The sequence below is a fragment of the Nomascus leucogenys genome, chromosome 5 (assembly GCF_006542625.1).
Source record: "Nomascus leucogenys isolate Asia chromosome 5, Asia_NLE_v1, whole genome shotgun sequence".
Lineage (NCBI taxonomy): Eukaryota > Metazoa > Chordata > Mammalia > Primates > Hylobatidae > Nomascus > Nomascus leucogenys.
Window position 1 is genome coordinate 17,013,463 of NC_044385.1, and position 25,263 is coordinate 17,038,725.

General features: G+C 47.9%; 2 protein-coding genes across 3 annotated transcripts; one reads left to right on the plus strand and one right to left on the minus strand.

Moving 5' to 3' along the window:
- Positions 1-3,547: 3,547 nt before the first annotated feature.
- Positions 3,548-24,853, plus strand: FAM89A (family with sequence similarity 89 member A). Its single transcript, XM_003267254.4, has 2 exons — positions 3,548-3,877; positions 23,680-24,853. Exons 1-2 carry the CDS (start codon positions 3,587-3,589, stop codon positions 23,941-23,943), a joined length of 555 nt encoding a protein of 184 aa, XP_003267302.2. The 5' UTR covers positions 3,548-3,586; the 3' UTR covers positions 23,944-24,853.
- Positions 21,241-21,873, minus strand: LOC100607254 (E3 ubiquitin-protein ligase RNF4-like). 2 transcript variants are annotated; one of them, XM_012506623.2, is made up of 2 exons: positions 21,670-21,873; positions 21,312-21,509 (listed from the first exon to the last, which is right to left on the minus strand). In XM_012506623.2, exons 1-2 carry the CDS (start codon positions 21,871-21,873, stop codon positions 21,375-21,377), a joined length of 339 nt encoding a protein of 112 aa, XP_012362077.2. In that variant the 3' UTR covers positions 21,312-21,374. The 2 variants fall into 2 exon arrangements, with proteins under 2 accessions (XP_030668557.1, XP_012362077.2); XM_030812697.1 differs by having other exon boundaries at positions 21,241-21,873.
- Positions 24,854-25,263: the final 410 nt, after the last annotated feature.

Below are 25,263 nucleotides of genomic sequence, written 5' to 3' on the forward strand. Positions count from 1 at the left end.
AAAGTCTAAGAAAAGATGTGGGTTAGTGAATAGAGCACTGGATTAGAAGTTTGTGTTTTCTGATTTCCAAAAGCCTGTGAACAACAACAAAACAAAACAGAAAAGACTGATTTAGCTGCATGGGTGATGATGAAGCCTCACTCTGATTTGAACTCAGAATACAGATGTTTTGCTATGGTCTGAATGTATGTGCCCCCTGCCAGCCCCAAATTCATATGTTGAAACCTAACCCCCATGTGGTGGTATTGAAGTGAGGTCTTTGGGAGGTGACTAGGTCATGAAGGTGAAGCCCTCGTAAAAGGAATCAGTGCCCTTGTAAAAGGGGCTTGAGGGCGCTCCCTGGCCCCTTCTGCAATGTGAGGACACCCAGAAGGTGAAATCTATGAGGAATGAGCTCTCAGCACACACCACATCAGCTGGTGCCTTGATCTTGGACTTCCAGCCTCCAAAACTGTGAGCAATACATTTCTGTTCTTTATACATTAACCAGTCTCAGGTATTTTGTTATAGCAGCCTAAATGGACTAAGGTAATGTTTCAGTGGCTTAATGCAAAAAAACACACTGTCAGAAGTTATTTATTACTTCTCTCCCATTATAAGCATGAATTTTAAAAGGTGCTTTATATTGGCACTTGAATAAACAGACACTAACATTCCCCAAGGATGTCAAAATATTTGTTGCATAATAGTTTCAGGTTTGTACAAATAATGTCTTCACCAGCACCACAAATTCTGTAGAAACTTCTCCTCACCCTGGGATGTTATTTGTTGATACTGATTTCAGTATGCTCACCTCACTGAGTATAGGCCAGAACGCAGAGCCTGCCTTTAAAATGGTAAGGTTGGCCTGACGTGGTGGCTCACGCCTATATTCCCAAGACTTTGGGAGGCCGAGGCGGGTAGATTGTGAGGTCAGGAGTTCAAGACCGGCCTGGCCAAGATGCTGAAACTCCGTCTCTACTAAAAATACAAAAATTAGCTGGGTGTGGTGGCGGGTGCCTGTAATCCCAGCTACTTGGGAGGCTGAGGCAGAGAACTGCTTGAACCCGGGAGGTGGAGGTTGCAGTGAGCCAAGATCGTGCCACTGCACTCCAGCTTGGGGGACAGAGTGAGACTCCATCTCAAAAAAGAAAAAAAAAATTGATAAGGTTGACATTGTCTAAGTTGTGCCTCTTTTCTCGAGTCCTGATGCCACGGACCTCATGCTGCTGTCTAGCTGACCCTAACCTTCTTTTCCTTCTGCAATCCATAACTCTCTGATATGTGTGCTTTAAAATGATTTCAGTGCCCCGATACTTCAAAGCGATTTCTTTTCTTATTTCACCATCACATAGCTGAATCTCCTATCACCTACCTTGAGTGATTTCTGCTAGGTACTGCAGGTGAGACTGCATCATGACCAATGAAATTAAAGAAATTCATGCAGGCCGGGCGTGGTGGCTCACACCTGTAATCCCAGCACTTTGGGAGGCCGACGCAGGTGGATCACCTGAGGTCAGGAGTTCGAGACCTGCCTGGCCAACATCGTGAAACCCCATTTCTACTAAAAATACAAAAATTAGTCGGGCGTGGTGGCACATGCCTGTAATTCCAGCTACTTGGGAGGCAGAGACAGGAGAATTGCTTGACCTGGGAGGCAGAGGTTGCAGTGAGCCAAGATCACGCCACTGCACTCCAGCTTGAGTGATAAAGAGACTGTCTCAAAAAAAAAAAAAAAAAATCATGCTAAGGTATGAACCGAATGTCAAAATGCTTCCCACCCCTTCCCCTCCCTTACTCCCACAGAGGCAGACTGGTCACTCTCCTGAAGACACCCACCGTTTATGTAAGTGAATGAATAAATACCTGACATCCAAAAATGTGACTAGGTAATTAGTGGAAGGTGAGGCACAGTGAAGAGGTGGAAAATTCTGGGCAGTGGGTGGGGTGGGAAGCCTGGGTGCTGTCAATCACACTGCCTGCACGAAAGCTTCTTCATATCAGTCTCACCCACTTGCAACCGTCCAGGGAGAATATTGTGCCAATTTCAAAGACACTGCTTCTGGGGTGGGCTCTAGGAGGTGGTAAAGGGTGTGAAACAACCCCAAGTGCAGGACTCTTTTATGTTGGGTGTCTGACGTGCTCAGAACACTTTATAATTTTGATCCCCTTGAATGTATTTAGAAAATTAAATCCCTTTATAATTAAAGCCAATAATGAATGCGCATTAAAGTTATCCAATCTATACACTGCATTAGTTTTTAATCTGCGGTTGGGCTGTAGCGTTTACTTCTTGATCTTTTCTATCTCTAATCTGGTTATAACTACTTGTCATTTTTACTTTTCCTGGGAGGGGCAGAGCCTCTCTTTTCTCTTTTCCTCTGAGGTGTGCATCGTGTTTATTTTTGCCTGAGCTGATGGATAATTTCCGAGATTTAATCCCTTTCTCTGGTTTCCTAACATTTCCACTTAGAGTTACTCTTGTGTTTATGGCCAGAATGAAAGGCATGTTTACTAGTGTTTTGAAGTTTCAAAAGTGGGTCTGGTATTCTTGCTGACTGCTGCGGATACTGTTGGACAAGGCCGTGCTAAGAAGCCCAGTGCACCCGGCGGCAAGGAGCGACCTGCCCGGGTCTGGGGCCCCCAGCCGCCCCCCGCGGCGAGTGGGAGGCAGCAGGAGGCGGGCTGGATTCCGCCCTCGGGGAGGGCCGGGGGTCCTGGGACCAGAGCCAGGCCTCCTCCCCTCGACGTCCCGCTGGTTGTGAGCCAGAGCCTCGGTACCCCCATCCCCTGCAACAGCCCGCTTCGTGGGATCTGAAGCTGGGCCGCTCCCTGGGCAGGTGAGGCGAGGAGCTGAGGAGCGCTGGCAGGTGAGGGGTGAAGTCTGGAGCCGGGCTGGAGGTGAGCCGGCGTTGAGGGGTGGGACAGAGGGAGTGGAGGCAGGGCTGGGGGTGAGCCAGTGAGCTGGGGGGTGGCACAGAGAAGGTGGTAACTGAGATGGGGGTGATCCGGAAACCTGGGGTGGGGGTGAGTGGGTTCGGAGCTGAGGGTGAGCCGGTGAGTTGGGGGTGGCACAGAGGGCGTGGTGGCGGAACTGGGCGTGAGCCGGGAAGCTGGGGGTTGGCACAGAGGAGGTGGGGACAGAGATGCGGGTAAGCCGGGAAGCTGGGGGTCGGGGTGGGGCGGGTGAGAGGGTTCGGAGCTAGGGGTGAGCCGGGAAGCTGGGAGGTGGTTCAGAGGAGTTGGGGAGAGATGGGGGTGAACCGGGAAGCTGGGGGTTCGGAGCTAGGGAGTGGCACAGAAGCGTTCGTAACGGGGCTGGAGGTGAGTCGGGGGGTTAGAGGGTAGGCACGCGGAGTTGGAGATGAATTAGGGCGCTGGAGGGGCGCAGAGGGACGGGGGGAACCTGGTGGAGGCGAGCCCGGCTGCTGGACGCGGACACCACCCGGACCCGGGGCCCGCGCAGGGGCCTCGAGGAGAGGGGGCGGGGCCCGGGAGGGGGCGTGGCAGGGAGGGGAAGTGGGCGGGGCACCGCCGGGAAGGGGGCGGGCCGGGGGAAGCCTTAGTTCGGGGCAGCGGGGCAGGCGCGTGGCCGGGCCGCGGCGCGATGAGTGGGGCCCGGGCGGCGCCCGGGGCCGCGGGCAACGGTGCGGTCCGGGGGTTGCGGGTGGACGGGCTGCCCCCGCTGCCAAAGAGCCTGAGCGGGCTGCTGCACTCGGCGTCGGGCGGCGGCGCGTCGGGGGGCTGGCGGCACCTGGAGCGGCTGTACGCGCAGAAGTCGCGCATCCAGGACGAGCTGAGCCGCGGGGGCGCGAGCGCAGGCGGGACCCGGGCGGCACCGCGGCCCGCCAAGCCTCCCAACCTGGACGCCGCTCTGGCGCTGCTCCGCAAAGAGATGGTGAGTGGGGCTCCGCGAGCGGGGGCTCTTCCCGGCCGGGCTCGCCGTCCCGGGAAAGTTCGCGGGGACCGCGCTCTGTCCGGAAGTCCCCGCGCCCACCCGCCCTTTCGGGCTCCTCGGCGCCAGGCGCCGGCGCCGTCCTCCCAACGACCCCCCTTTTCTCGCGCGCCCCGTGCCCACGATTGGACCCCCCGCGGGAGAGCCCCGCGCGCAGATTGCGGCTTTCTTATGCCCGGCGCCCTCAGTCCGGCCCCCCTGGCTCGGAAACCTGGGCGCCCGGAAGCTCTGTGCGGGGTTCGTGCCTGGCCTGGGGGCGGGGGCGGCCTTGTCACCCCTCCCCGAGTGAAACAGACCTTCCCGGTGGGGGAAAGGCGTTCACAGCGGCCCAACGGGTTAACGCGATTGCGTTTTCCTACCACGAAGAGAACAGCTTTTGTCCGCCGCCAATGTAGACAGCAGATTGGAACAGCCCGGCCCCCTCCCCGGCGCCCCAGGCCGCGCGTCCATGATCCGATTACCGAGGGATGGCCCCGGCGCACAGATGGCTGCGAAAGCAGACGCGCACCCCGGGCGAGGGAGGCGGCCCGGTCCCTCAGCCCCACAGCTGATTGCCCAAACCCGCTTGAGAAAGGTGGGAGGTGGCTGTCCTCCCGGTCTGGGTGCTGTCCATGTGAGTTCTTCGCCTTGTGTCTGAGCTCCAAACCATGGGCTCTGTTTCTCTGTGCTTGGGAAGTATATTAGCTGTTTGTGGACCAGAACGCACATGATTTAGGGTGACGCTAAAAGTAGGACAAGGGCAGGGATTTAGGCAACAGCGAGTCTTTCTCGGCCAGGCATAGGCCAGGCAAGAAGAAAACAAAAACTTTTCCTCTTTTCTACCGTCTTACTGGCCATCACCTCCTCCCGATCCCCTCGTTTTAAAAGCCCGCCTTTCCATTCACCTCGTCCTGGTTGTCTCCTTTCCCTGTAGGTAAATTATTAAGAAATCTAACATTAGGAAAGCTGCCTTTTCCCAAAACTAAATTTGCCAAAAATTAAATTGTTATAGAAATCTTTTAAATATGTATCTACTGCATTTAAGATATTGTTTAGAAAAATTCAGGGTATGCATACTTTTTTTTCAAGAGCATTATCTGTTCTGAAAACTAAGACTTAATTGAATTCAGAAAGCAGCCTTAACACTTTTAATCAAAGAGATATTGTCTTCCTACTCTGTAGCTGGCATTAAAGTGATTTCCAATTCTCACTGAAAAGATTTTCTAAGCTTCTTACAGAACCACTTAAATTCCAAGCCAACCGTTTTTAATTTACTAAAAAACATTCATTGACATAAGCATCACACAGCTGGTGAACTGCATTTTAATTAGATAAATCTACACGTAGTGTGTTTACAGTCTGAACTTGGACATAGCAGAACCACAGGGGTGAAGTAGGAAGATCATCTTTGATTATTTAAGTTCCATACTTGAGCAAGAGACAGAAAAACCTCGGTGCCACTCCTGTTGTGAAGCTGTGGTTTATAAACATGCTCTGGAGTCTTGCTATGGTGGCTTGGGAGTCAACGTGCCATTCCCAAAAGTATTTTTCCAGGTCCCTCCTGGGGTGACTGAAGCACAACCACATCCGTATAATTACGCCTTGGACCAGAGCTCTCTGTAAGCCTATTTGAAGCACAAGAAAAATAAACAGCCATCTTTGGTCTGCCTGGTATTTAGCTGAGGTAAAGATAAGGTATGGCTGCAGGCCTTGACAAGTTCCTTTCAAGAAATGTCACAAGGCCTTTAAAGTTGCCCAGAGAATCTTTCGGCTTTTTAATTGATTTACTGACTTGGGGCCATGGGGTCTGAGTGGACAACTCAAGCTGAGACTCCCTCTGGGGAGGCCTTGCAAAAGAAGAACTGGGAGTTCATTCCTGAGATATCTGCAAAATAGTTTGTGTTGCTCTGTTTAAATTGAAGGCCTGACGTCAAATCTGTGGCGGGGGACATAACTAGATGTCATGGTAGAATGTGATAAATGCCTTAAAAAAATTTTTTTTAAAGCAAGCATAGAAAGAGGGACAACTTCTAGCAGGGACAGGGAGCAGGGTGGTGTGGAAGACCTCAGAAGGCGACAGAATTTCAACAAGGGAAAAAGGCACCAGGAAGGCGGCTGCGGAGCTGGAACTGGGAGTGCCCCAGTTTGAAATGTGAGCAAGAAGGGGCTGGGCAGGTGGACCGAGTGGACTCTGGGAAGCCTGAGTAGCAAGGATGGGTGTTCAGCAGGAGAATGGTACTATCCCAGTTGGACTTTGAAGAAATGAATTCTACAGCAGGGTGCAGGAGGGAGAGCCGGACTTTGGAGGCTCAACGGGAAGATGAGAGGTGTTGATGGGAGAGGCGATGGAGTCCCCAGCAGGGTAGGGGGCTTGCTAATGTGAAACAAGACTCATGTGGGAGACACTGTTCTGAAGCCGAAGCTAGAGGAATTACTGAGTCAGGGAAGATGATGAAAAGGGGATCAAAGATAACTTAAGCTTTTTCATGGAAAATGTAGCCAAGCAAAAAATTAAAAATTACAGTGCTAGCACCTAGAAATAATCACTTTTAGTATTTTGGGACATCTTCTGTTAGGTGCAATGTAAGTGCTTTCCATATAGTATCTTATTTAATTGTATAAATTCTCCATGAGATAGATACTCAAAGTCTGTTTTATATTAAAGAATTGGATGCTGAGAGTTGAACTCCCATAAGGTCACAGACCCTACCTGTTTGGCTCCAAAGCCCTATTTAACCATTGCAGTCTGTTGTCTGTGCACACGCATGCACTCTCACACACACACACATACATACATACAACACATTGATGCTGGTTGGTGCTGAGGGAGTAATACCGTCTCAATGGGAGGAGAGGACATTAGGATGCCGAGGGTGGAGCCTGGGAGAGCTGGAGCCCAGGGCTGGGAAGGGTCTGTCTCATGACTGCTGATGCCCTCCTCTGCTTGGAGAGTTGTGGTTTCAGCTCCACGTTTAAACACTTCCTGTTCTAGTAACCCTTGGGAAATTCTGCACTACTTGTAAGTCCTCGTCCCCTCCCCAGAAGGGCCCATTTGGAAAGCTTCAAGGGTCACACAGCTAGTTACTGCTCTGCAGACCAAAAAAGTCCTTTTGAAAAAGTTGATGATTATGATTTTTACATCAGAGAATATTTTTAGATCACGCTTAAGAGATGATTACTGGGTGTATGTTAGATAGCAAGTACTGTGGATGGTTTAAGGGTGAATAGGAAATATCTAGATGTTAAGGGGCTTATCACACCTGGTAGATGTGGGCATCTTCACAGAAAAAGAATTGCTTTAGTTTAGACTAGTTTTCATTTTTCATGACCAAAGACTCTATATTAGTAATAGAAACTTAGTCTGAACTAGCTTTTGCAAAAGGAGAATCTTACAGACTGGATGTATACAGAGACAGACTAGAGCCAGGGCTTATGGGGAATCCAGGAAGTCCACTGAGGTCTTCTCTTCCCCTCCTCCTCTGTTTTGTTTTTTCCTCCATTTTGGAACCTGGCCGCTAACAGTGGCCACCCTCAATTTTGGCCATGCTGCTTAGTTGCAGTTTGCAAATACTGTGGAAGGATGCCAGTTGGCCTAGCTTGGGTGGCCTGGCCAGCCTGGGCCAGCCAACAGTGACAAGGACAAGATTGTATTTTAATAAGATGGTGTGAGCATGTGGTTGGAGTCGGACACTGGGGATTCTCTAAAGAAAGGACAGTTTGCAAAAATGGAGCAAGGGGTAAAGTAGTAGATATCTACTGCAGACCCCCTTCTATTTAAAAATACTTTGCCCTCACGGGTCCCACAGTTTGAAAGATTTTTTATCTGCTAAGCTGGTGGCTAGCTTGGCTAACTAGATCTTGGTTGGCCTTTAAAATATTTGCATGTGGTTGAAGGATGTCAGCTGGGACCCCTGGCACACACCAGTCCTTGCATAGATTTCTACATAGACTGCCCTTCCCAGCACCTGTGCGAGGTTAGATCATCAACCTTACAGGTAACCAGAAGTCACACTAGAGTGTAGAGACACAAAGACCTTCAGCCCTGGGGGCAGGAGATCTTTGAGGAGCAGCATCCCTGGGGATTCTTGGGTTCAGCTGCTCCCGCGGTCAGCAGCAAGGTCTAGTAGCTTTGATTTGGAATCTCTTTGCCTCATTTTTTTCTTTAAACTATCAGTTATTTTGGTCTCCCACCTGTGCAGAGTGGGCAGTCATCCACACAGAACTTTTGAATTCCCAAATTGCAATGCTGTATAAAGGATTGAACCTAAGAAAAAAAAAAGTTGAATTTCTGAAACCAGTAACAATTAGCTTTCCCACATGTTAGTTGAAACAACTAAATGCCTAATGAGCTTGTCCAGTGAACTGGATTCCAGCTGATTAGCTGGAATTGCTGACATCCCAGTGGAGTACAGTCCTTATCCTTTATGTGAAACCAGTGTCTTACACAGGAGGTTTTAGTCTTTAAGAGGCTGTGATTGAGTCAGTTTGAGCCATTTGGAATAAGAAGATTCGCTCCCAGTGCAGCATTCTTGACTGGCATTGGTCAGAGGAGACTGGGGATGTCCAGCGGCCTTTAATACTGTTTTTCTGTTTGCACTGGTCTTTCCACTAGCATAGTCTAGCACAGTGATCCCCAAAGGATGGACCAACAGCTCCAGAATCTCCTAGGCTGCTTGCCCAAATGCAGATTTCAGGGCCACATTCTTTTTTTTTTTGGAGACGGAGTCTTGCTCTGTCGCCCAGGCTGGAGTACAGTGGCGCAGTCTCGGCTCACTGCAAGCTCTGCCTCCCAGGTTCACGCCATTCTCCTGCCTCAGCCTCTTCGAGTAGTTGGGACTACAGGCGCCCGCCACCACGCCCGCCTAATTTTTTTTTTTTTTTGTATTTTTAGTAGAGACGGGGTTTCACTGTGGTCTCGATCTCCTGACCTCGTGATCCGCCCGCCTGGGCCTCTCAAAGTGCTGGGATTACAAGCGTGAGCCACCGCACCCAGCAGGGCCACATTCTATACTTGCGGAATCAGAAGCTGGGAGAAGGAATCTGCATTTTTTTTTTTTTTTTTTTTGAGATGGAGTTTCACTCTTGTTGCGCAGGCTGGAATGCAATGGCACGATCTTGGCTCACTGCAACGTCTGCCTCCCAGGTTCAAGCGATTCTCCTGCCTCAGCCTCTCGAGTAGCTGGGATTACAGGCATGCACCACCACCCCTGGCTCTTTTTGTATTTTTAGTAGAGACAGGGTTTCTCCATGTTGGTCAGGCTGGTTTCGAACTCCCGACCTCAGGTGATCCGCCCGCCTCAGCCTCCCAAAGTACTGGGATTACAGGCATGAGCCACTGCGCTTGGCAGGAATCTGCATTTTTAGCAAGCCCTTTAAGACTAGAGAAGCACATGAATCAGGGATCAAAAGCTCGAATATGGTGTTAATAAACTGTGATACGGTTCTGACAAGCCACTTCACTCTTTTGGGCTAAAATCTCTTACTGGGAAAATGAGAATTAAATGCCATAAAGGGTCCTTTTGGCCATGGCACTATTCTTTACCCCTTGTGCTTCTATAGTTCTTTCTGGTGCCTACAGAAGAAGTTTGCTGTGTCATAACTTTTGGGCACAGGTGCAGGGCCTGTCACCAAGCAATATGCTTGGTGTCCCCAAGGATATTTCACAGCTATATCTAGTTGCTGTGAATTCCTTGAATGCAAAGAATGGGAAGCAGAAAAGGAGGAAGGGTACAAGTTTGCTATTCTTGAGCTCAGTTCATCAAAAATTAGGCTGTCTACACCAGTTATTAAGATTTTCAGGCCACTGCTACCCTGTACTTGTCTTGTCCCCATCCCAATATCCACCCTATAAAAGCAAAAACTAAAAAAAGAATATATAATAGTTTGTGTGTATGAAAGCATGCCCATGTCTTTGGTGTGCGGTGGGGGACAATAAGGGCAGTGTGTGGGTCACTGCCTGGCTTCATTCACTTGATGCTATCTCCAAGTGAGGTTAGAGTTCTTGTCCCAAGATTTGAAGATACAAAGGATTGAAAGTAAAAATACCACTTTAAACTTTGCTCTATTACTGTACCTACCTGCAAAGTACTATAAATTGATATTTTTCCTAACTCATAAGTATCTTAAAACCCTTCTCCTTTTTTTTTCCCTTTTGTTTAAAGGTATGCATCTGTTCAATGCAAATGTAAAGGTGCCCCAATAATTGGCAGTGTGGGCACCTCTTCATTTGCAGATAGCCTCAAGTGAGCAATAGCCCCGGCATTTCTGTACCTTGCAGACAGTGGTGCCTCCCCTGCTCTGGGTCCTGGTCTCGCCGACATGGCTGTAGCCCCGAGGCCAGGTGGGCAAGGATGTTTAGGGAGGGTTCAAGAAGGGAACCATGCCCCCGCTGCAGTTCAGTCCCACCAAGCTGCAGATCGAAGTTTCGCAGTTTCGCTCTGGGAATGCCTGCAGGAACTCCATGGAGACTTTAGACCCCACTTTGAAAAACCAAGCTTTTCGTAATCCAGTAGAGGAAACCAGACACACCACAGACTCCATGCTCAGGAAGCGATCCCCGAGGCTGGCTGCTCAGATATTTGCCCCCCTTGCCAATGTCATTCTCCATATGGAGCCCTGGCCTCCTGGCCCCCTTGGCCTTTGCCCACGCGTTCCTGATGTTTGGAAGTGATGATGAGACAGGACTCATAAAGGCTGCTCACTGCTTCCTGTGGCTCGTTCCCCACAGACACTTAACACAGATGGTCACCCTCTCCCAGGAACTCTGGAGACAGAAAAACCTTTAGCCTGCTTTAGAAGTCTACAGAAATTCATTAAGACATGTGGCCTTTCCCGTTTTTGTGGGCACTCTCTGTTCACTTCCTTGATTGGCCTTGACAGCCATGAGGTGGCCTAGTTTTGCAGGTGTGCGCTTTCTGAGTCTCAAGGATTGGGGAGGGAGGCACCATCTTTGATCAGTGGAGGGATCTGGGGAGAAGGGAGGGCCTCTGTCTTCTGCCCAGGGCTCCCTAGTCAGGGAGTAATTGTTGGGGAACCCCAGGCCTGTCCCAGCCAGGAGAGCCTAGGCTGAGGAAGGTGACTGAGATGCACGTGAAAGCGAGTGTATTCTTAGGTGGGTGACTTGGTTAACCTAAATGGATTAATAAAGTTTCTCAGCTTTAATTTCTAATAAGGTAAATATTGACAGGTATAACTCACATAAACAAAAGCTCTTTGGGACTCTCAATTGCAATTAAAATTGGATATAAAATATCCAAGTTAAACGCTGCTAAAAGAGAAGTGGCAAGGTGTTTAACATCCCTTATAACCACAGATGTGTACGTTAAGACATTAAGACAATAAGATATCATGTTGTACCTCCAAGACCGACAAAGGTAGAAAAGCATGATCCTGTCACAGTGAGGGTTTGGAGAAGTAAACCTTCTCATGCATTGCTGGGGGTAGGCGGTGGGGGGTGGGCGATGGAGCGGAGGCGGGGCGGGGCGGTGTAAAGTGCTGCAGGGTTTTTTTGAGTACAGTTTGGTAATACCTCTGAAATTGAATATGTGCCTGTCTTCTGACAGGTAATTGCATTTTTTAAAAACTCCGAAATGGCTTTCTATTGAATAGCAAAGCAGAATTGCAATATAATTTTAAAATACGTGTAACTTAGGTCACAAAAGGGATGTAAAATATTTGCAGTATGACTGTTAAATCTTCATACAGCTAAAGCCAATTATTGACTCCTTTTTATACCAATACAGATATAAAATTATTTTGTGATGAAAAGTAGTCCAAACTGAATCACTTTATTGGTAAATGTCTTTCTTCCCATTACATTTTCCCATTGCTTTGCACTTGAGGCCTGGGGTTGGGGAGGATTGGAAAGGCGCCTTGGGCATTTTTCTCCCCTTGTCCTCCTTGTCCCGCACAATTTCATGTTAGCAAGTGTATCTTACAGAAGCATCCACACAAGTGGATAACGGCACTTATACATGGATGTGTATTGCAGGATTTTTTAAAATAGTGATAGAATACTGTAGAGTTGTTGAAAAGAATATGGTAACTATATATGTATATAGAAAGATGTTCACAGTGTAAAGTTACAAAACAGTACTTACCTAACTGTGTATGTGGTAACAGTAGAGAAAAAACAATATGAGTGTGCATAGTGGTTTGAGGAATATATACTAAACTACTACAAGTGGATATCTGAAGAACTACAGTTTCAAAGTGTGGTCCGGGGACCCCTAGGGGCCCCCGAGATTCTTTCAGAGGGTCCATAATTATATGATGGTGATATTGACAAATGTGACTTTTTGGTTATTATGTAAGAAAATGTACCAACATTTGGAAGATCCTGCATAATTTATTGAATCAATTTTCTACTTTTTTCATATGACTGTGCTTGATATTGAAAGATCCATTCACAGTGCAAGACTGATGGGTTTTAATGTAATAGAGTGTGAACATTTCATTGGTATAGTTCCAAATTCCACACTAAAGAGCAGTCAGCTAAAGGACGGTAGCAAAGAGGAATATCCACGATTGTCTGAAAAGGCTATTGAAATACTCCTTCCTTTCCCAGTTATACAGCTGTGTGAGGCCAGATTTTCTTCGTTTACTTCAACCAAAACAGCACATCACAAAGGACCAAATGCAGAACCAGATAAGCCAGATATTTAAAAAGATTTATGAAAATGTTATTTGTGTTAACATGTAATAGGTTTATTATTATTATTATTATTGAGATAGAGTCTCACTTTGTTGCCTAGGCTAGAGTGCAATGGCAAGATCTTGGCTCACTGTAGCCTCTGCCTCCCAGGCTCAGGTGATCCTCCCACCTCAGCCTCCCGAGTAGCTGGGACCGCAGGCAAATGCTACCACACCCAGCTGATTTTTATATTTTTTGTGGAGATAGAGTTTTGCCATGTTGTCCAGGCTAGTCTCGAACTCCTGGGCTCAAGCGCTCCACCTGTCTTGACCTCCCACAGTGCTGGATTACAGGTGTAAGCCACCATACCTGGCTGGTTTATTATTTTTAGTGGATTAATACATATTTTAAATTTTCTCAGTTTTAATTTCTAGTAATGTAAATATTGATAGATATAACCCACATAAACCAAAGTTCTTTGGGACCTTCAATAATTTTTAAGAGTGTTTGGAGACCAAAACATTTGGAGTCTGCTGTTTTATAACAGGGAGTTAAGGAGAACTGTTTCGTATGATTAGGAACCGTTTGAATTTTCAATACAATTAGGATACAATTAGAGTGTTTATTTTTATAATCAGAAAAAAAATAAAAGAATGTACAAAGACATTTCTTAAAGAAAATGGTCAATTGCTTTTCTTCATCTGTACCCAGGACAGAACAAGAGGAAATGGGCTTAGTTTGTACGAATGTTAGTTTAGGTTAGAGATAAACAAGAATGTCCTTCTGAGAATTGTTAAATTGCAGAACAGGCTCTGTGTCAGTGTGGATGCCCTCACTTGTAAGTTAGCAGAAAATCCAATTCAAACAGCTTTACCTGGTAGAGGAGTTTCCTGGAAAGTGTAGAGGTGGGATGTGCTTTGGGTTTAATGGGGCTTAATCTGGGGGCACAGTCATGCAACCTGGTTTATCTTCTGTCTCTGAATCATGATGGCGCTTTAGAGTCTAGTCCTCAGCTTGGCAGGTCTAAAATATTAACAGGAGATGAAGCTGACCAAATGACACGAGTGTGTTTCCGCTCATGGGAGGAGAAGGCTACATAGGAGACCACATCATCAGAAGCTGTTTAGTGAGCACAGAGCTGGAACCCAGCAGGGAGCTGAGAGTCCTTCAAGGGTGTTCCTGTCAGGCTTGGGTAGCTGAGCTCATAGCCCATCTCCAACTGCATCAACACTGATGAAGTCTCTCTTCAGCTTTTTCTAAACAGTATGCAGGGCAGCATCCTATAGTCAACACATCCTTTATCAGAAATCAGGTTATAATCGATTAGATCTCTGCTTTCTTCAATTACAATCCAGGCCTGTGGATATAAACTAGACGCTGTGATTAGATTTGGGGCATTTACCAAGTCTTTAAAATAAATTTGTGAGCCATCTGTATATACTTACTCATTCGTTGTGTTTTTAAAAGATAACTGTGAAAGTTTTCTCATTGTTAATACATTTTCACAATAGAAAACTTAGAAAATTCAGAAAAGCCAGAAATAAAAGTTGCCTGTGAGCCAAGCAGGTTGCTATACCACTGCTGAGACTGGGGCCTCTCTCTTCATCTTCCCTGCACAGGCAGTGCAGGGTGATGATCAAAGCACCCATTTCAGAGTCCTGCAGACCGGGTGTCACCTCCTTACTCTGCCACTGACTAGATGGCCTTAGGCAAGGGCCTTTGTCGTTCTTTTTTTTTTTCTTTTTTTTTGAGACAGGGTCTTGCTCTGTTGCCCAGATTGGAGCGCAGTGGTGTGATCACAGCGTACTGCAGCCTCAACTTCCTGGGCTCAAGTGATCCTCCCACCTTAGCCTCCCAAGTAGCTGGGACCATAGGCACGTACCACCACACCCAGCCAACTTTTAAAATTTTTTTGTAGAAATGAGGGTCTCGTCATCTTGCCCAGGCTGGCCTGGAACTTCTGGGCTCAAGCAGATCCTCCTGCCTCAGCCTCCCAAAGTGCTGGGATTACAGGTGTGAGCCTGTAATCTGCAAATGGCAGTTTTTTAATTTCTAAAAAAAATCTTAACATTTTTCATGATGTTTTGGTTTAAATCAACACAAATTTCCTTTGAAAGGTTCCCCTCATCTTTTAAGCCTTGTTTCCTAGTGGTCATATTTCTATTGTCCTTTCTTTAAGTTAGGAAGAACTCTCTCCCCCATGCAGCCTCCAGAGATACTCAGAGACTTTCAGTGACTTAACACCCAGCTGGGAGCCACCGCCCTGTCTGGAGTGTATTTGTATGTGGAGCCTACTGTTTTGAAAATCCCAAGTGAAAGGAAGCAGTTTCAAGGGTTGTTTGGGCTTGTTTGGCCCCATTGTTGGGAATGCTGTGGCTCCCGGGGCCACCTGTGTGTGTTGCGGGAGGGGTGGAGGGGAGCTCTGGGCATGGGAGAAGAGGAGTGAATGATCAGGAAGGAAGCAGGAAGCCTGCGCAGAGAGCGGAAGGACTTGCGCTCGCAGTTTACAGCCATGGAAGCTGCTGATTGTTCTTGAATTTAAAGTGGAGAATGAGGGACCACAAATTGCAGGCTTTGAGCATTCCATGTTTTTCTTAAATGAGTCTGTCTGCATTTTCAAAACGTGTGCTTTCAAAAGAGAGCTGTATTTTCTGAATCCAGCTGTGAATGTGGAGACCGGCCGTCCTCCAAGGGCATGCGGGAACACACCGTTGAGATGCAGGCTGCTTCTGCTGGGAGAGTGGCTTGCTCGGCGGCTCCCCAACCACTCTTTTTTCTGGAAGGGTGAGAAGTTCTTGTCATGGTGACTTAACCATGTCTTGCAGTCAAGTCCTTTTGGATGGTTGCTCTCTCCCCTTCCTGCATCCAAGACCCACATACCTTCAGTGTAGAGAGACTGACCACCAGATCTGCTCTCTAAAGAGCGCTCCCAAACTTGGTTGGGTGTCTTTGGCCCTCGACATGATGGGAGGCACGCGGGGACTCAGAGTTCTGGTGCTTCCCACAGGGACACCTTGTGGTGTGCAGGGCACTCGGCGGCTGCCCATTCAGTCTGCACCTCTGTGACTGCCCGAGGGATGCAGCCGGAGGTCTGTGGGTGCCCGCACCACCCCACTGCCAGGCCACTTCTGCAGCTATGTGTTCTCTGGGAGGGTGTCTGAGATTTCTGCAGCCAGGCGTTTTCACTGATTCACCAAATATCTGCCTGTCTGCTCTGCGAGTTTCTGGGCTGGGTGCTGAGAGATCCAAAAGGGAAATGGTGTTTGCCTTCATGGAGCTTGTCCTGTGTCAGGAGAGAGAAGACCCGTATGCACACCGATAATATAGAGAGTAGTAAATGCCCTAAGACAGGTGGAGACGGCGAGGGGAAAGGATGAACACTGGCTGAACCAATCACAGTCTGAAGAGTGGAGGGAATCAGGTACAGGGCGGGTGGTCGAGGAGCATTCACAGATGCAGTGGGGATGGGGGTGTCGTGGGGGACAGTCTGGGCTGTGCAGGTTGGGAGTCAAGGGCGTAAGCCTGAAGAACAGTCAGACCAGATGGTGGAGTGCTCCCTATGGATCTTCCACCTCCCTCTAGAAAATGTAAGTGTTGCTGTTTAAACAGCCACAGCTGAGGAAGAGGGGCCCAGGCTAGGAAGTCTGGTTTACTGTGCAGCAACTTACCTCGTGTCCTCCGCGCTGATTTAGAGGATTTCTGGTAAATCAGGAAGTTTAGTCTGGTGCCTGAAGACAGTGGCATCGAGAGGCTGGGACGTGTGTAGGCGTGTGTGTGCGTGTGCATATGTATGTGTGTGCATCTAATCCTTGTTAAATCCGTCTGAACTTTTGCCATGTGTCGGGTTGTGTAATAGGTGTGTGCGGGGCTGTGCTGTATTCCTAGGCGGGTCAGGATTCCTTTCTAGGCCAGTGTTCCACCTGGTGACAAGGCAGCTTTGTGAGTCATCTGGGTGCTACTAAGTGCAGAAGTGTCCAGGGAGAGATCCTCTTTGCTTTTGACTCCCTGCCGGGTGCATCACCTCGGTGGGCCTGGGAATACCTCGCAAATGGCACTGTCAGGAGGAAGCCTGGAGCCACGTGTCTGGCTGGAATGGGGTCATGGGGAGTCAGAGCCTTTGAAACCTAGAAGCGTTCAGGCTCCTGTGTTTACCTGGGCCGACCTCAAACCATCCCAGGAAGGAGAAAAGCAGACCTGCTCCGGTAACAGGGTGCTCACTGCTACTTAGGTGTTTTTCCATTATTCATTCCTGGGGTAAGAAATCGAGTCTTGGGTTTACCCACCCTACTGGTGTCAGAGGGACTCAGCAGGAGAGTAGATCTAGGATTCCAGGTGAACTTCTTCCATGATTTTTGAGCACATACTGATGTGACCCCCGAGAGGGCGTGGCTTTCTTGATTAAAGTTAATATTTCTTTTATTAAATCCTAGCAAAGATAGGGACGTCAGAGCTGGCCGAGTCAGACTCCTGGGGCATGTTGATGGTATCCAGATGCAATTCTGCAGAGGAATCCTGGAAAACAGGAGTAAGTCTGGAGGAAAGGCCCGCGGGTAGTTAGTGGACAAGAGGTCATAATGAAAATAGGGGAAGGGCCTGAGATATTTAGCCTGGAGAGAAGAAGATAGGTTTGGTTTTTGTTTTAGGGCATGGGGTGGTGGAAAGTAAATGACCTTCAGATTAAAGGGTAGTTAGGAGAGAGTGAAATTAGATCTGTTTGGATGCCCAACGGTCACACCCAGCATCAAGGGCTCTGTGGAGCCTCCAGGCTGGGAGGCTTTGACTTTGTATAAAATAATCGTATTGGTTTGGAGAGGAGTGCAGTGGTTTGGAAGGTCCTCCTTTTGGGGTTTGAGGTAAGATATCCCAAGTCCTTTCCTATTTGAGAGTTTCCCCTTCCTCATGAGGCAGTGTCACTGGCACATTGTCACCCTGCCTGACTGTACTGGCTGTCTTCTGAGCGAAGGTGACCATCTGGTTCCTCCTCATGTACCACCTCAGTGCTGGATTGGGAGAGGAGCGAGAGAAACACAGTGGGACAGGGCGCTTCTGTTTTCAGAGCCTGGCTGCACCTGCCGCTCCTTGCTGAGGTGAGTCTGCCCACTAGCAGAGTGGAAAAGAAACCATGGAAATAATAACAACAATGACAATAGAGGCTATTGATTTTTTTTTTTTAGGAGCTGAGCAATTTATCCACAGTTTCTCAGCTGGTGAGTGGCGGAGCCAAGATCTGAACCCAGGCAGGGAGGTAGGCAGGTTCCAGAGCCTGCACTTTTAATTCTGTGCTCTTCTGCTTGGCTGGCCTGAAATTCCAAGCTTACAGGATAATAAATATAAGTGGCCCAGGAAAATCAGAAAGATATTTGTGTCAAGATCACTGGTTCTTTGCTGGAACTGGGCATCAGCATCATCTGGGTACTTTTTGTATTATTTATTTATTTTTTCAATAGAAAATTCCTAAACTGACTGACTTTTCTTTCCCTCCTTCTCTCCCTTCCTTCCTTTCTTCCTTCTTTCCCTGTCTCTCCTTTTTTTCAATAGAAAATTCCCAAACTATGGATAATTTTTAAAACACAAATGCCAGATACGCTGTTTCTCTCCCTCTTGACAGACACGCATCCTTTCGAACTCTAATCAGGGAAAAGAGCAAGCAGTGGTGTCTGCCCTAGGGTATGGTGGCCTGGGCATCTCTTAAGTTGCCCATTGCTTGCCTATTCAAGGTATGCTTTTGAGATGCCATTGAATGAAGTTTGCCCTCTGCGTACAGTCCTGGAAACTGTCTCTCTTTCGCTTGCAGTTCATTTAGGACAGAGAAGCAACAGTTTATATAGGGTCACAAAGTGTTTGAGCTAACCATAGATGAGCGAGCCCAAATCCCCCATTTTATAGGCTGGCAGAGGGTCGGGACCTCAACCAAGCCACAGAGGATGGCAAAGCTGGGCCTGGAGACCACGCTTCCGACCTGTGGCTGAGGTCTTTTCCTAAGAAAGTTTAGAAATTCTGGTGTCAAGAGTAGTTGTGGTAACAACAGAACCCACCTCTCTATCTGGAAGTCTTCTCGAGTGTCTTAGCAAAAGATGCTCTGTAGGCTGGGCACAGTGACTCACACCTGTAATACCAGCACTTTGGGAGGCTGAGGCAAATCACTTGAGCCCAGGAGTTTGAGACCAGCCTGGGCAAGATGGCAAGAGCCCATCTCTACAAAGAATTTCTTTAAAAAATTAGCCAGGCATGGTGGTATGCACCTGTAGTCCCAGCAACATGGGAGGTTGAGGCAGGAGGATCCCTTGAGCCCAGGAGCTTGAGGTGGCAGTGAGCTATGATCATACCACCGCACTCCAGCCTGGGGGACAAAGCAAGACCCCATCTCTAAATGTGTGTGTGTGTGTGTGTGTGTGTGTGTGTATGTGTGTGCATACAGTGTAATAAAACATAGTTCTGATTTTTATGGTCTATTCAGGCCATAGTAGAGAGACAGCCAGTGTTCACTTGGCAATTTAGAATAGTCGGAGGGTATGAAGAATAAACCTGGAATTTAACACCCAATCTATTTACAAGATGAGCACTTTTTACCAGGCCTCAGCTTCCTTTTGTGAAAGCCATACTATCTTATGTGGAAAATCTTATTGCTAGGTAAATGAGTCATTTCGGTAATTATAAAATCTGTAAATCCTCTGATACTTTCTGTGTGCTTTTCTACATGCACGTACCCATGCATCTTTTTTTTGGTTCAAATTAATGGTTTTATTTCCATCTTTAACACTAGCAGAGGAGTCCAAAGCAGACCGATATCCATGGATATAGTTTAAATGTAACAAATAAAGAGTTGAACTATGGACTTTGATAAAAGGAAGGACATTTTTTCATACCAACCTTTCCCTAGTTTGCAGTTTCTGAATAGTAGAAACAAAACACATTTTTAAATCTTTTTATCAATTTAATTTAGGACGAAGTAACACAACTTTTATAATTAACCACTGAAGTTGTCTTTAAGGATAAAACTTAAAGAAATTTTAAAATGGGTGTTACCATGTTTTATTAGTGGACTGACTCCAAGGTTGCCTTGCTCCAAGTCTGGGCATCATGACATTCCCATGATGCCCAGAAGAAAGTTAATGGCAGTGATGTCCAGTCAGGGGGCAGACACGCTACACATCACAGTGATGGGAGCTGAGGGTTCTGCCCTCTTCAACTCTAAGTAGAAAATTATTATTTTCATTCAAACTAACTGGAAGTGAGCCAAACAGTTAAAAAGTCAGAATGAAGAACAAAACAATTTTCTTTTCACATAGAGGAGGGACACTCCTTCAGCCCCGTCTAAAGTGAATTCTGTGCTGAGTCCCTGCTCCTTCAGAAGGGTAAACTGAAGGTCAGTTACTGCTAACAAAGCTAGAAGTGGCCCCTTCCCCACCCTGAAGATGTTTCACACAAAAAGGCCGTTTGTTTGGCTTGAAGCCCTCTGAGGAAGGAGGACAGCGGAAGAGGAGGCATGCTGGCACTGTAAGGCCTCTTTCGTTAGCCACCACCAGGCCCCGTGCTGTCAGGGGTAGCTTGGGCCACTTTGCTGCCCCTGAGTGAACCTGAGGCTCCTGCATACCTGTGGAGTGAAGGAGAGGTTGTCATCTGGGCCCGTGTTTCACCAGTCAAAACCTATGGAGCAGTCAGAAGCCCAAAGCATCCAAGCCCAGTGGCCAGGGAGCTTCTGAAATAAACGGCACTGGGTTGGGAAGGATGAGAAAGCCAAGTCAGGTGGGCCAGGTTCTCTGAACATGGGGCAACAGTGACCTGGGCAAAAGCCTGGAACTGAGCGGCTGATAAGGCCATAATCACTGCCACCACTTCTCAGTATCTACGCGGGGGCAGACGTTAGGCAGTGGGAACTGACTGGAGGGCGTGTGGCAAACACAGGATGGATTTTATCAGAAAAGAGAGGACACCCAAACACGTGCCTGTCCTATTTATCTTGCATGTCCTGTGCCAGGTGAAGGACGCTGGAGCATGGGTAAGGTTCCTGAGAACAACTGGTGGGCAGAAATGGGCTGGGATGGGCACTGCTCCACAGGCAACATTAAGCCTCTGAGGGGGACGCTAATAGTGCTACAGCTGGTGGGCTGCTGAAAAGTAGGTAATGAATGGCCTTTATTGTACTTTTTCATTCATAGGAAATGGGATTGCCCTGCAGAGTTTCTCTTGATTTGCAGAAATCACTGCAGATCAATGATAAGGTGCAGGCAGAATCAGGGGTGACTTCTGACTCTCAAGGGAAGAAGTCCAGTGATTGGTCTTTCCAGGGCCTCAAGGGGCCACTCTTGCACCTGGGATCCTCGAGCTGGGTGAACCGGGTCTGGCTTGGTCAATGTGTGGCAGGCAGATTGGTCGACCGGCAGACACTTGGGACAAAAGGTGGTGTGCCCAGGAAAGCTGGGGCAAACTTTCCAAACAGGGAAAATTTCTTGGCAAATGTGCAGGTTCTGCAACCATACGGGAACCATGATTCCCAATGTGCCTGACTCCCTTTCTTCCACTCTAGAACTGGACCACCCCAGAGGAACAGAGATGGCCTGGGAGGGCCCTGGGTCCAGCACCATAGCATCAAACTGGAGATAACAAAAGGAAGGGGTTGGAAACAAAAGAGCTGTTTACATATCAGACGTTGGTTTCGAAACAGTCTTTTTGAGCTCAGGAAAATGGAGGCAGATACCACTGGAGAACCTGGCTGTCTGTCTGTCCATCCGTCTTCTCCTGGGCAGCTCTGAATACTTCATATATAAATTGAGTGGTACCGTTTATGGTTGATCTTTTTCCTACAAGTTGGGCAAGTATTAACATTCTTCAGGGAATCACGGAGGCACTGGCTACAGAAGACATGGCCACATTCTGTGGAAATGATGAGACGTCCGTTCTGCACGATCTCTGAGTATCCGTCCATGCAGATAGGACAGCTGACAGTACCCGAGGGCCTGAGGCCTGTAGCACCGTCATCGCTGGCGTTTCTGGGAGCGTGGGTAGTCACATACACGTCTCTGTCCCTGGACAACTCCTCATCGTCACTGCTCACCGCGCAGCTGTCAGCATGGTCCTGGGGCAGCCTCCTGGCATTCCTCCGTGGTCGTTTTCTTTCGTCAGCAATCACAACAGAGTCATCGTGAGTCAGATCAACCACCACAGGCTCGAAAGATTCACAAGTGAGGTCCACAATTTCATCTCCAGCTTCCACGAGTTCTATGGGTTCTGCTTCCAAGGAAATCTCGGGGGTGGAGGTTGCTTCCCAAGTTCGCTTCTGGGCTTGTCTGGAATTTATTGCTCCACCACGACGCTTTTTTGTACTCATTGTGCTCTTTGGTGCCTTTCCTACAGAAGAGGAAGTGATCTATACCAAGGTTTGCAGGGAAGTCAGATGTTCTCAACCTTTCATGCCCTTTGGTTAATCATCTGGCTTGCAAAAGAATTTGGACCCGGACAGATTTCCAGTATTTTCAAGTCCTGGAGCTAGTTAGGTCTGCAGGCGCCGCCGCCGGCGCAGTCCAGGGAAGAAGCTCCTTCTCCAGCCGCCCAGGAGAGCTGTACCCATGCATCTTTAGTGCTTTAGCCCAGGAGGCATTAGAATCCTGTTTATTGAATGGATTGATATTGAATCTCCCTAATAGCTCCATAAGAGAAATTATTGTTCCATTTTGCCATCAACCAAGGCATGGAGATGAAGGTGATAAATACCTGGCTCAGGGGCCAAGAAGCTGAAGGCAGGTCCCCTGGTGTCTTCTTGAGTTTCTTCCCGTTGCCATTCAGAGCAGGGTCTGCGGAACAGCAGCATAGCACGGAATCACCGTAGGGGCTTGGTGGAAGCACAGCCATCCAGTGGCCCCAGACCCACTGAATCAGAGTCTGCTTATTGAACAAGATCCCTGGGTGGTTCTCATGCACTTCAAAGGTTAAGAGTCACTGATGCTGGTCTATGCTGTATTTCCAAGCATCTTAACTGTTCTGTCTTTTTTTTTGTTGTTTTTTTGTTTGTTTGTTTTTTGTTTTTTTGTTTTTGAGACAGAGTCTCGCTGTCGCCCAGGCTGGAGTGCAGTGGCGTGATCTCGGCTCACTGCAGGCTCCGCCCCTGGGGTTCACGCCATTCTCCTGCCTCAGCCTCCTGAGTAGCTGGGACTACAGGCGCCCACCACCTTGCCCGGCTAATTTTTTGTATTTTTAGTAGAGACGGGGTTTCACTGTGTTAGCCAGGATGGTCTCGATCTCCTGACCTTGTGATTCCCCCGCCTCGGCCTCCCAAAGTGCTGGGATTACAGGTGTGAGCCACCGCGCCCGGCCTGTTCTGTCTTTAGTATTGGTGTAAACGATGCATTTCCTCTTCTGACCGTGCTCTTTTCTCTGGGATGGGTGGTGGGGAAGGGAGGGACTGGAAGATAAACAAGTATATGACTTTTATAAATGTTCTTTGTTCTTTTGCTGCTTGTTTTTGTGGGGCTAGTTTTCGGGAGGAACTGTAGAGCCCTTCATCTTCCAGGGCTTGCTCGTATTCAGTCAGTTACTCTGGGGAGGGATCCCAGAACCATCTGGGATAAGACTGACCCTGCCTGGAGGAGAGGGAGGCAGTGTAACCTCTGACCACTGAGCTGCACAGAGGTGGGTGCTCCAGGGGGATGTCACATTGGCCAGCTGCTGTCACCGGCAAGGGGCATTCCGTTGTCCCTGGGAGTTGAGAATGACTGCATCAGTCAGATCCTAACACAGTAGCAGGGAAGGCCAATGTGGGTCTTCTCCGAGTCTGATTGGGAGAGGAAATGACACACGTTTCTTGGCATCCAAAGTGAAAGCAGGTGGGACCACTAGAATGTGCAGTGCTGTTGCTTCATCAGGCATACTCAGGAGCGTCAGGGTAAATTCTGCAGGCTGCCCTGGTTGCCTCACAGATGCGATCCTCCCTGGAGTCATTGAGTAACGTCTGAGGTATGGGCATAACACAATTAAGGTGTTCTCAAAGCTGGAAATCCAAAGCATCTGAGTGATGCTCTGAATCATTTGCCGTGTGGAAGGAATGTGCTGGCAGGCGCAGATTGCCGCTGAGTGTTCCACTGAAATTAAACTCAAGTGCTGACTTCTTGTTTTTTTCCTCCCCACCCCTTCCGTCAAGGTTGGTCTCCGCCAGCTGGACATGTCCTTGCTCTGCCAACTGTACAGCCTCTACGAGTCGATTCAGGAGTACAAGGGGGCGTGCCAGGCAGCCTCCAGCCCAGATTGCACTTACGCTCTGGAGAACGGCTTCTTCGATGAAGAGGAGGAATATTTCCAGGAGCAGAACTCCCTGCACGACAGGAGGGACCGAGGCCCTCCTCGGGACTTGTCACTGCCTGTCTCCTCCCTCTCCAGCAGCGACTGGATTCTGGAGTCCATCTAGAGGGTCTTGGGAGGGATGTGACTGTTGGGAAGCCCTTCCTACTGGACATGCTGTCAGCATTTGCTGCTTCTCTTGCAAGAAAGCACCTCCGTTGTGGACAGTCCTCGGGCACAGCGGATGAGCGCTACCGGTTTCATTTGTAGACAGGGGGTTCTCTGCGGATGCATGGTGGCAGTCTTCTTTGATGGCAGCAGTTTCTGCTTAGGTCACTTAGAGGTCCTCAGCAGTATCCTCCACACGTTTTTATTGAGGTGCGCCTGCTGGGGATTCATAATGAGAATATAACAAGAGGATCTCGGTGAAAGGCCTTAGTGGGTGTTTTGTGTGAGGTGGCTTGTAGCTAGCTACTTCCTTACAGATGGTAGAATATTACAATCCTCTGGTTAGGGTTCTTGCTTCCAGTTTGGGATGTATTAAAACCGCCATTTCACTGCTTCCCTTCCTCAATATGCGCTGCAGCTTTTCTTGCTGTTTAATGAGCTTTTAAGCCTCTCGCTTCAGCTTTATTTATTTGTAAGCTGCATTACTAACTGCCCAGTGATTCGGTGAAAGCTTTTTACTGAAAAAGTTAACATTTCTAGTCACCCCAATCAACTGGCTTTTTTCAACCAAAATTTTGTATCATTCTTTGTCTATCAGATATGAGAGGAAGGAAGATAATACGAAGACATGTTGAATAGTGAAAAAAAAAAAACACACAAAAACTGGGGCAAGCCAATGTGATGTATCACTCGCTGTAAGATGGCAGATGTTTTCGTTTTTAAGATTCCGAATGTAAACTAGTGTGCTAGAAAGCAAACCACCCTCCACTCAAACCAGTAATTACCTTAAGCCTTAATATATTTATTAAAATACTTTATGAGAACATTACACTTTGTAGGTTAAAAATGAGGATAAATTGCTAAACTGTTGTCGTGTGTTATTTTATTCTGAATTTGTAGTCATCAACTTTCATGACTTGAATGCATTGAGTCCAGTCAAATAATGAAAGAAAATTAGTTTGTTTTTCTGCCACTAAATGCATTTGAAACAAGGTTGACTCTGTTGAGCTTAAGGAATCATTTTAGCAAGAGTAGATCACCATTTACAGCTGGTTCTCAGTGCTCTTTCTTTTTTTTTTTTTTTTTTTTTTGAGACGGAGTCTAGCTCTATCGCCTAGGCTGGAGTGTGGTGGCATGATCTTGGCTCCCTGCAACCTCTGCCTCCCTGGGTTCAAGCAATTCTCCTACCTCAGCCTTCCGAGTAGCTGGGATTACAGGCGCCTGCCACCACGCCCAGCTAATTTTTGTATTTTTAATGGAGACGGGGTTTCACTGTGTT

Bases quoted from the DNA above. Each gene is read 5' to 3' on its own strand.
- FAM89A (XM_003267254.4), top strand. From the start codon at position 3,587: ATGAGTGGGGCCCGGGCGGCGCCCGGGGCCGCGGGCAACGGTGCGGTC. The intron at 3,878-23,679 runs GTGAGTGGGGCT...CCTTCCGTCAAG, and splicing joins CGCTGCTCCGCAAAGAGATG to GTTGGTCTCCGCCAGCTGGA.
- LOC100607254 (XM_030812697.1), bottom strand. From the start codon at position 21,873: ATGAGTACAAAAAAGCGTCGTGGTGGAGCAATAAATTCCAGACAAGCC.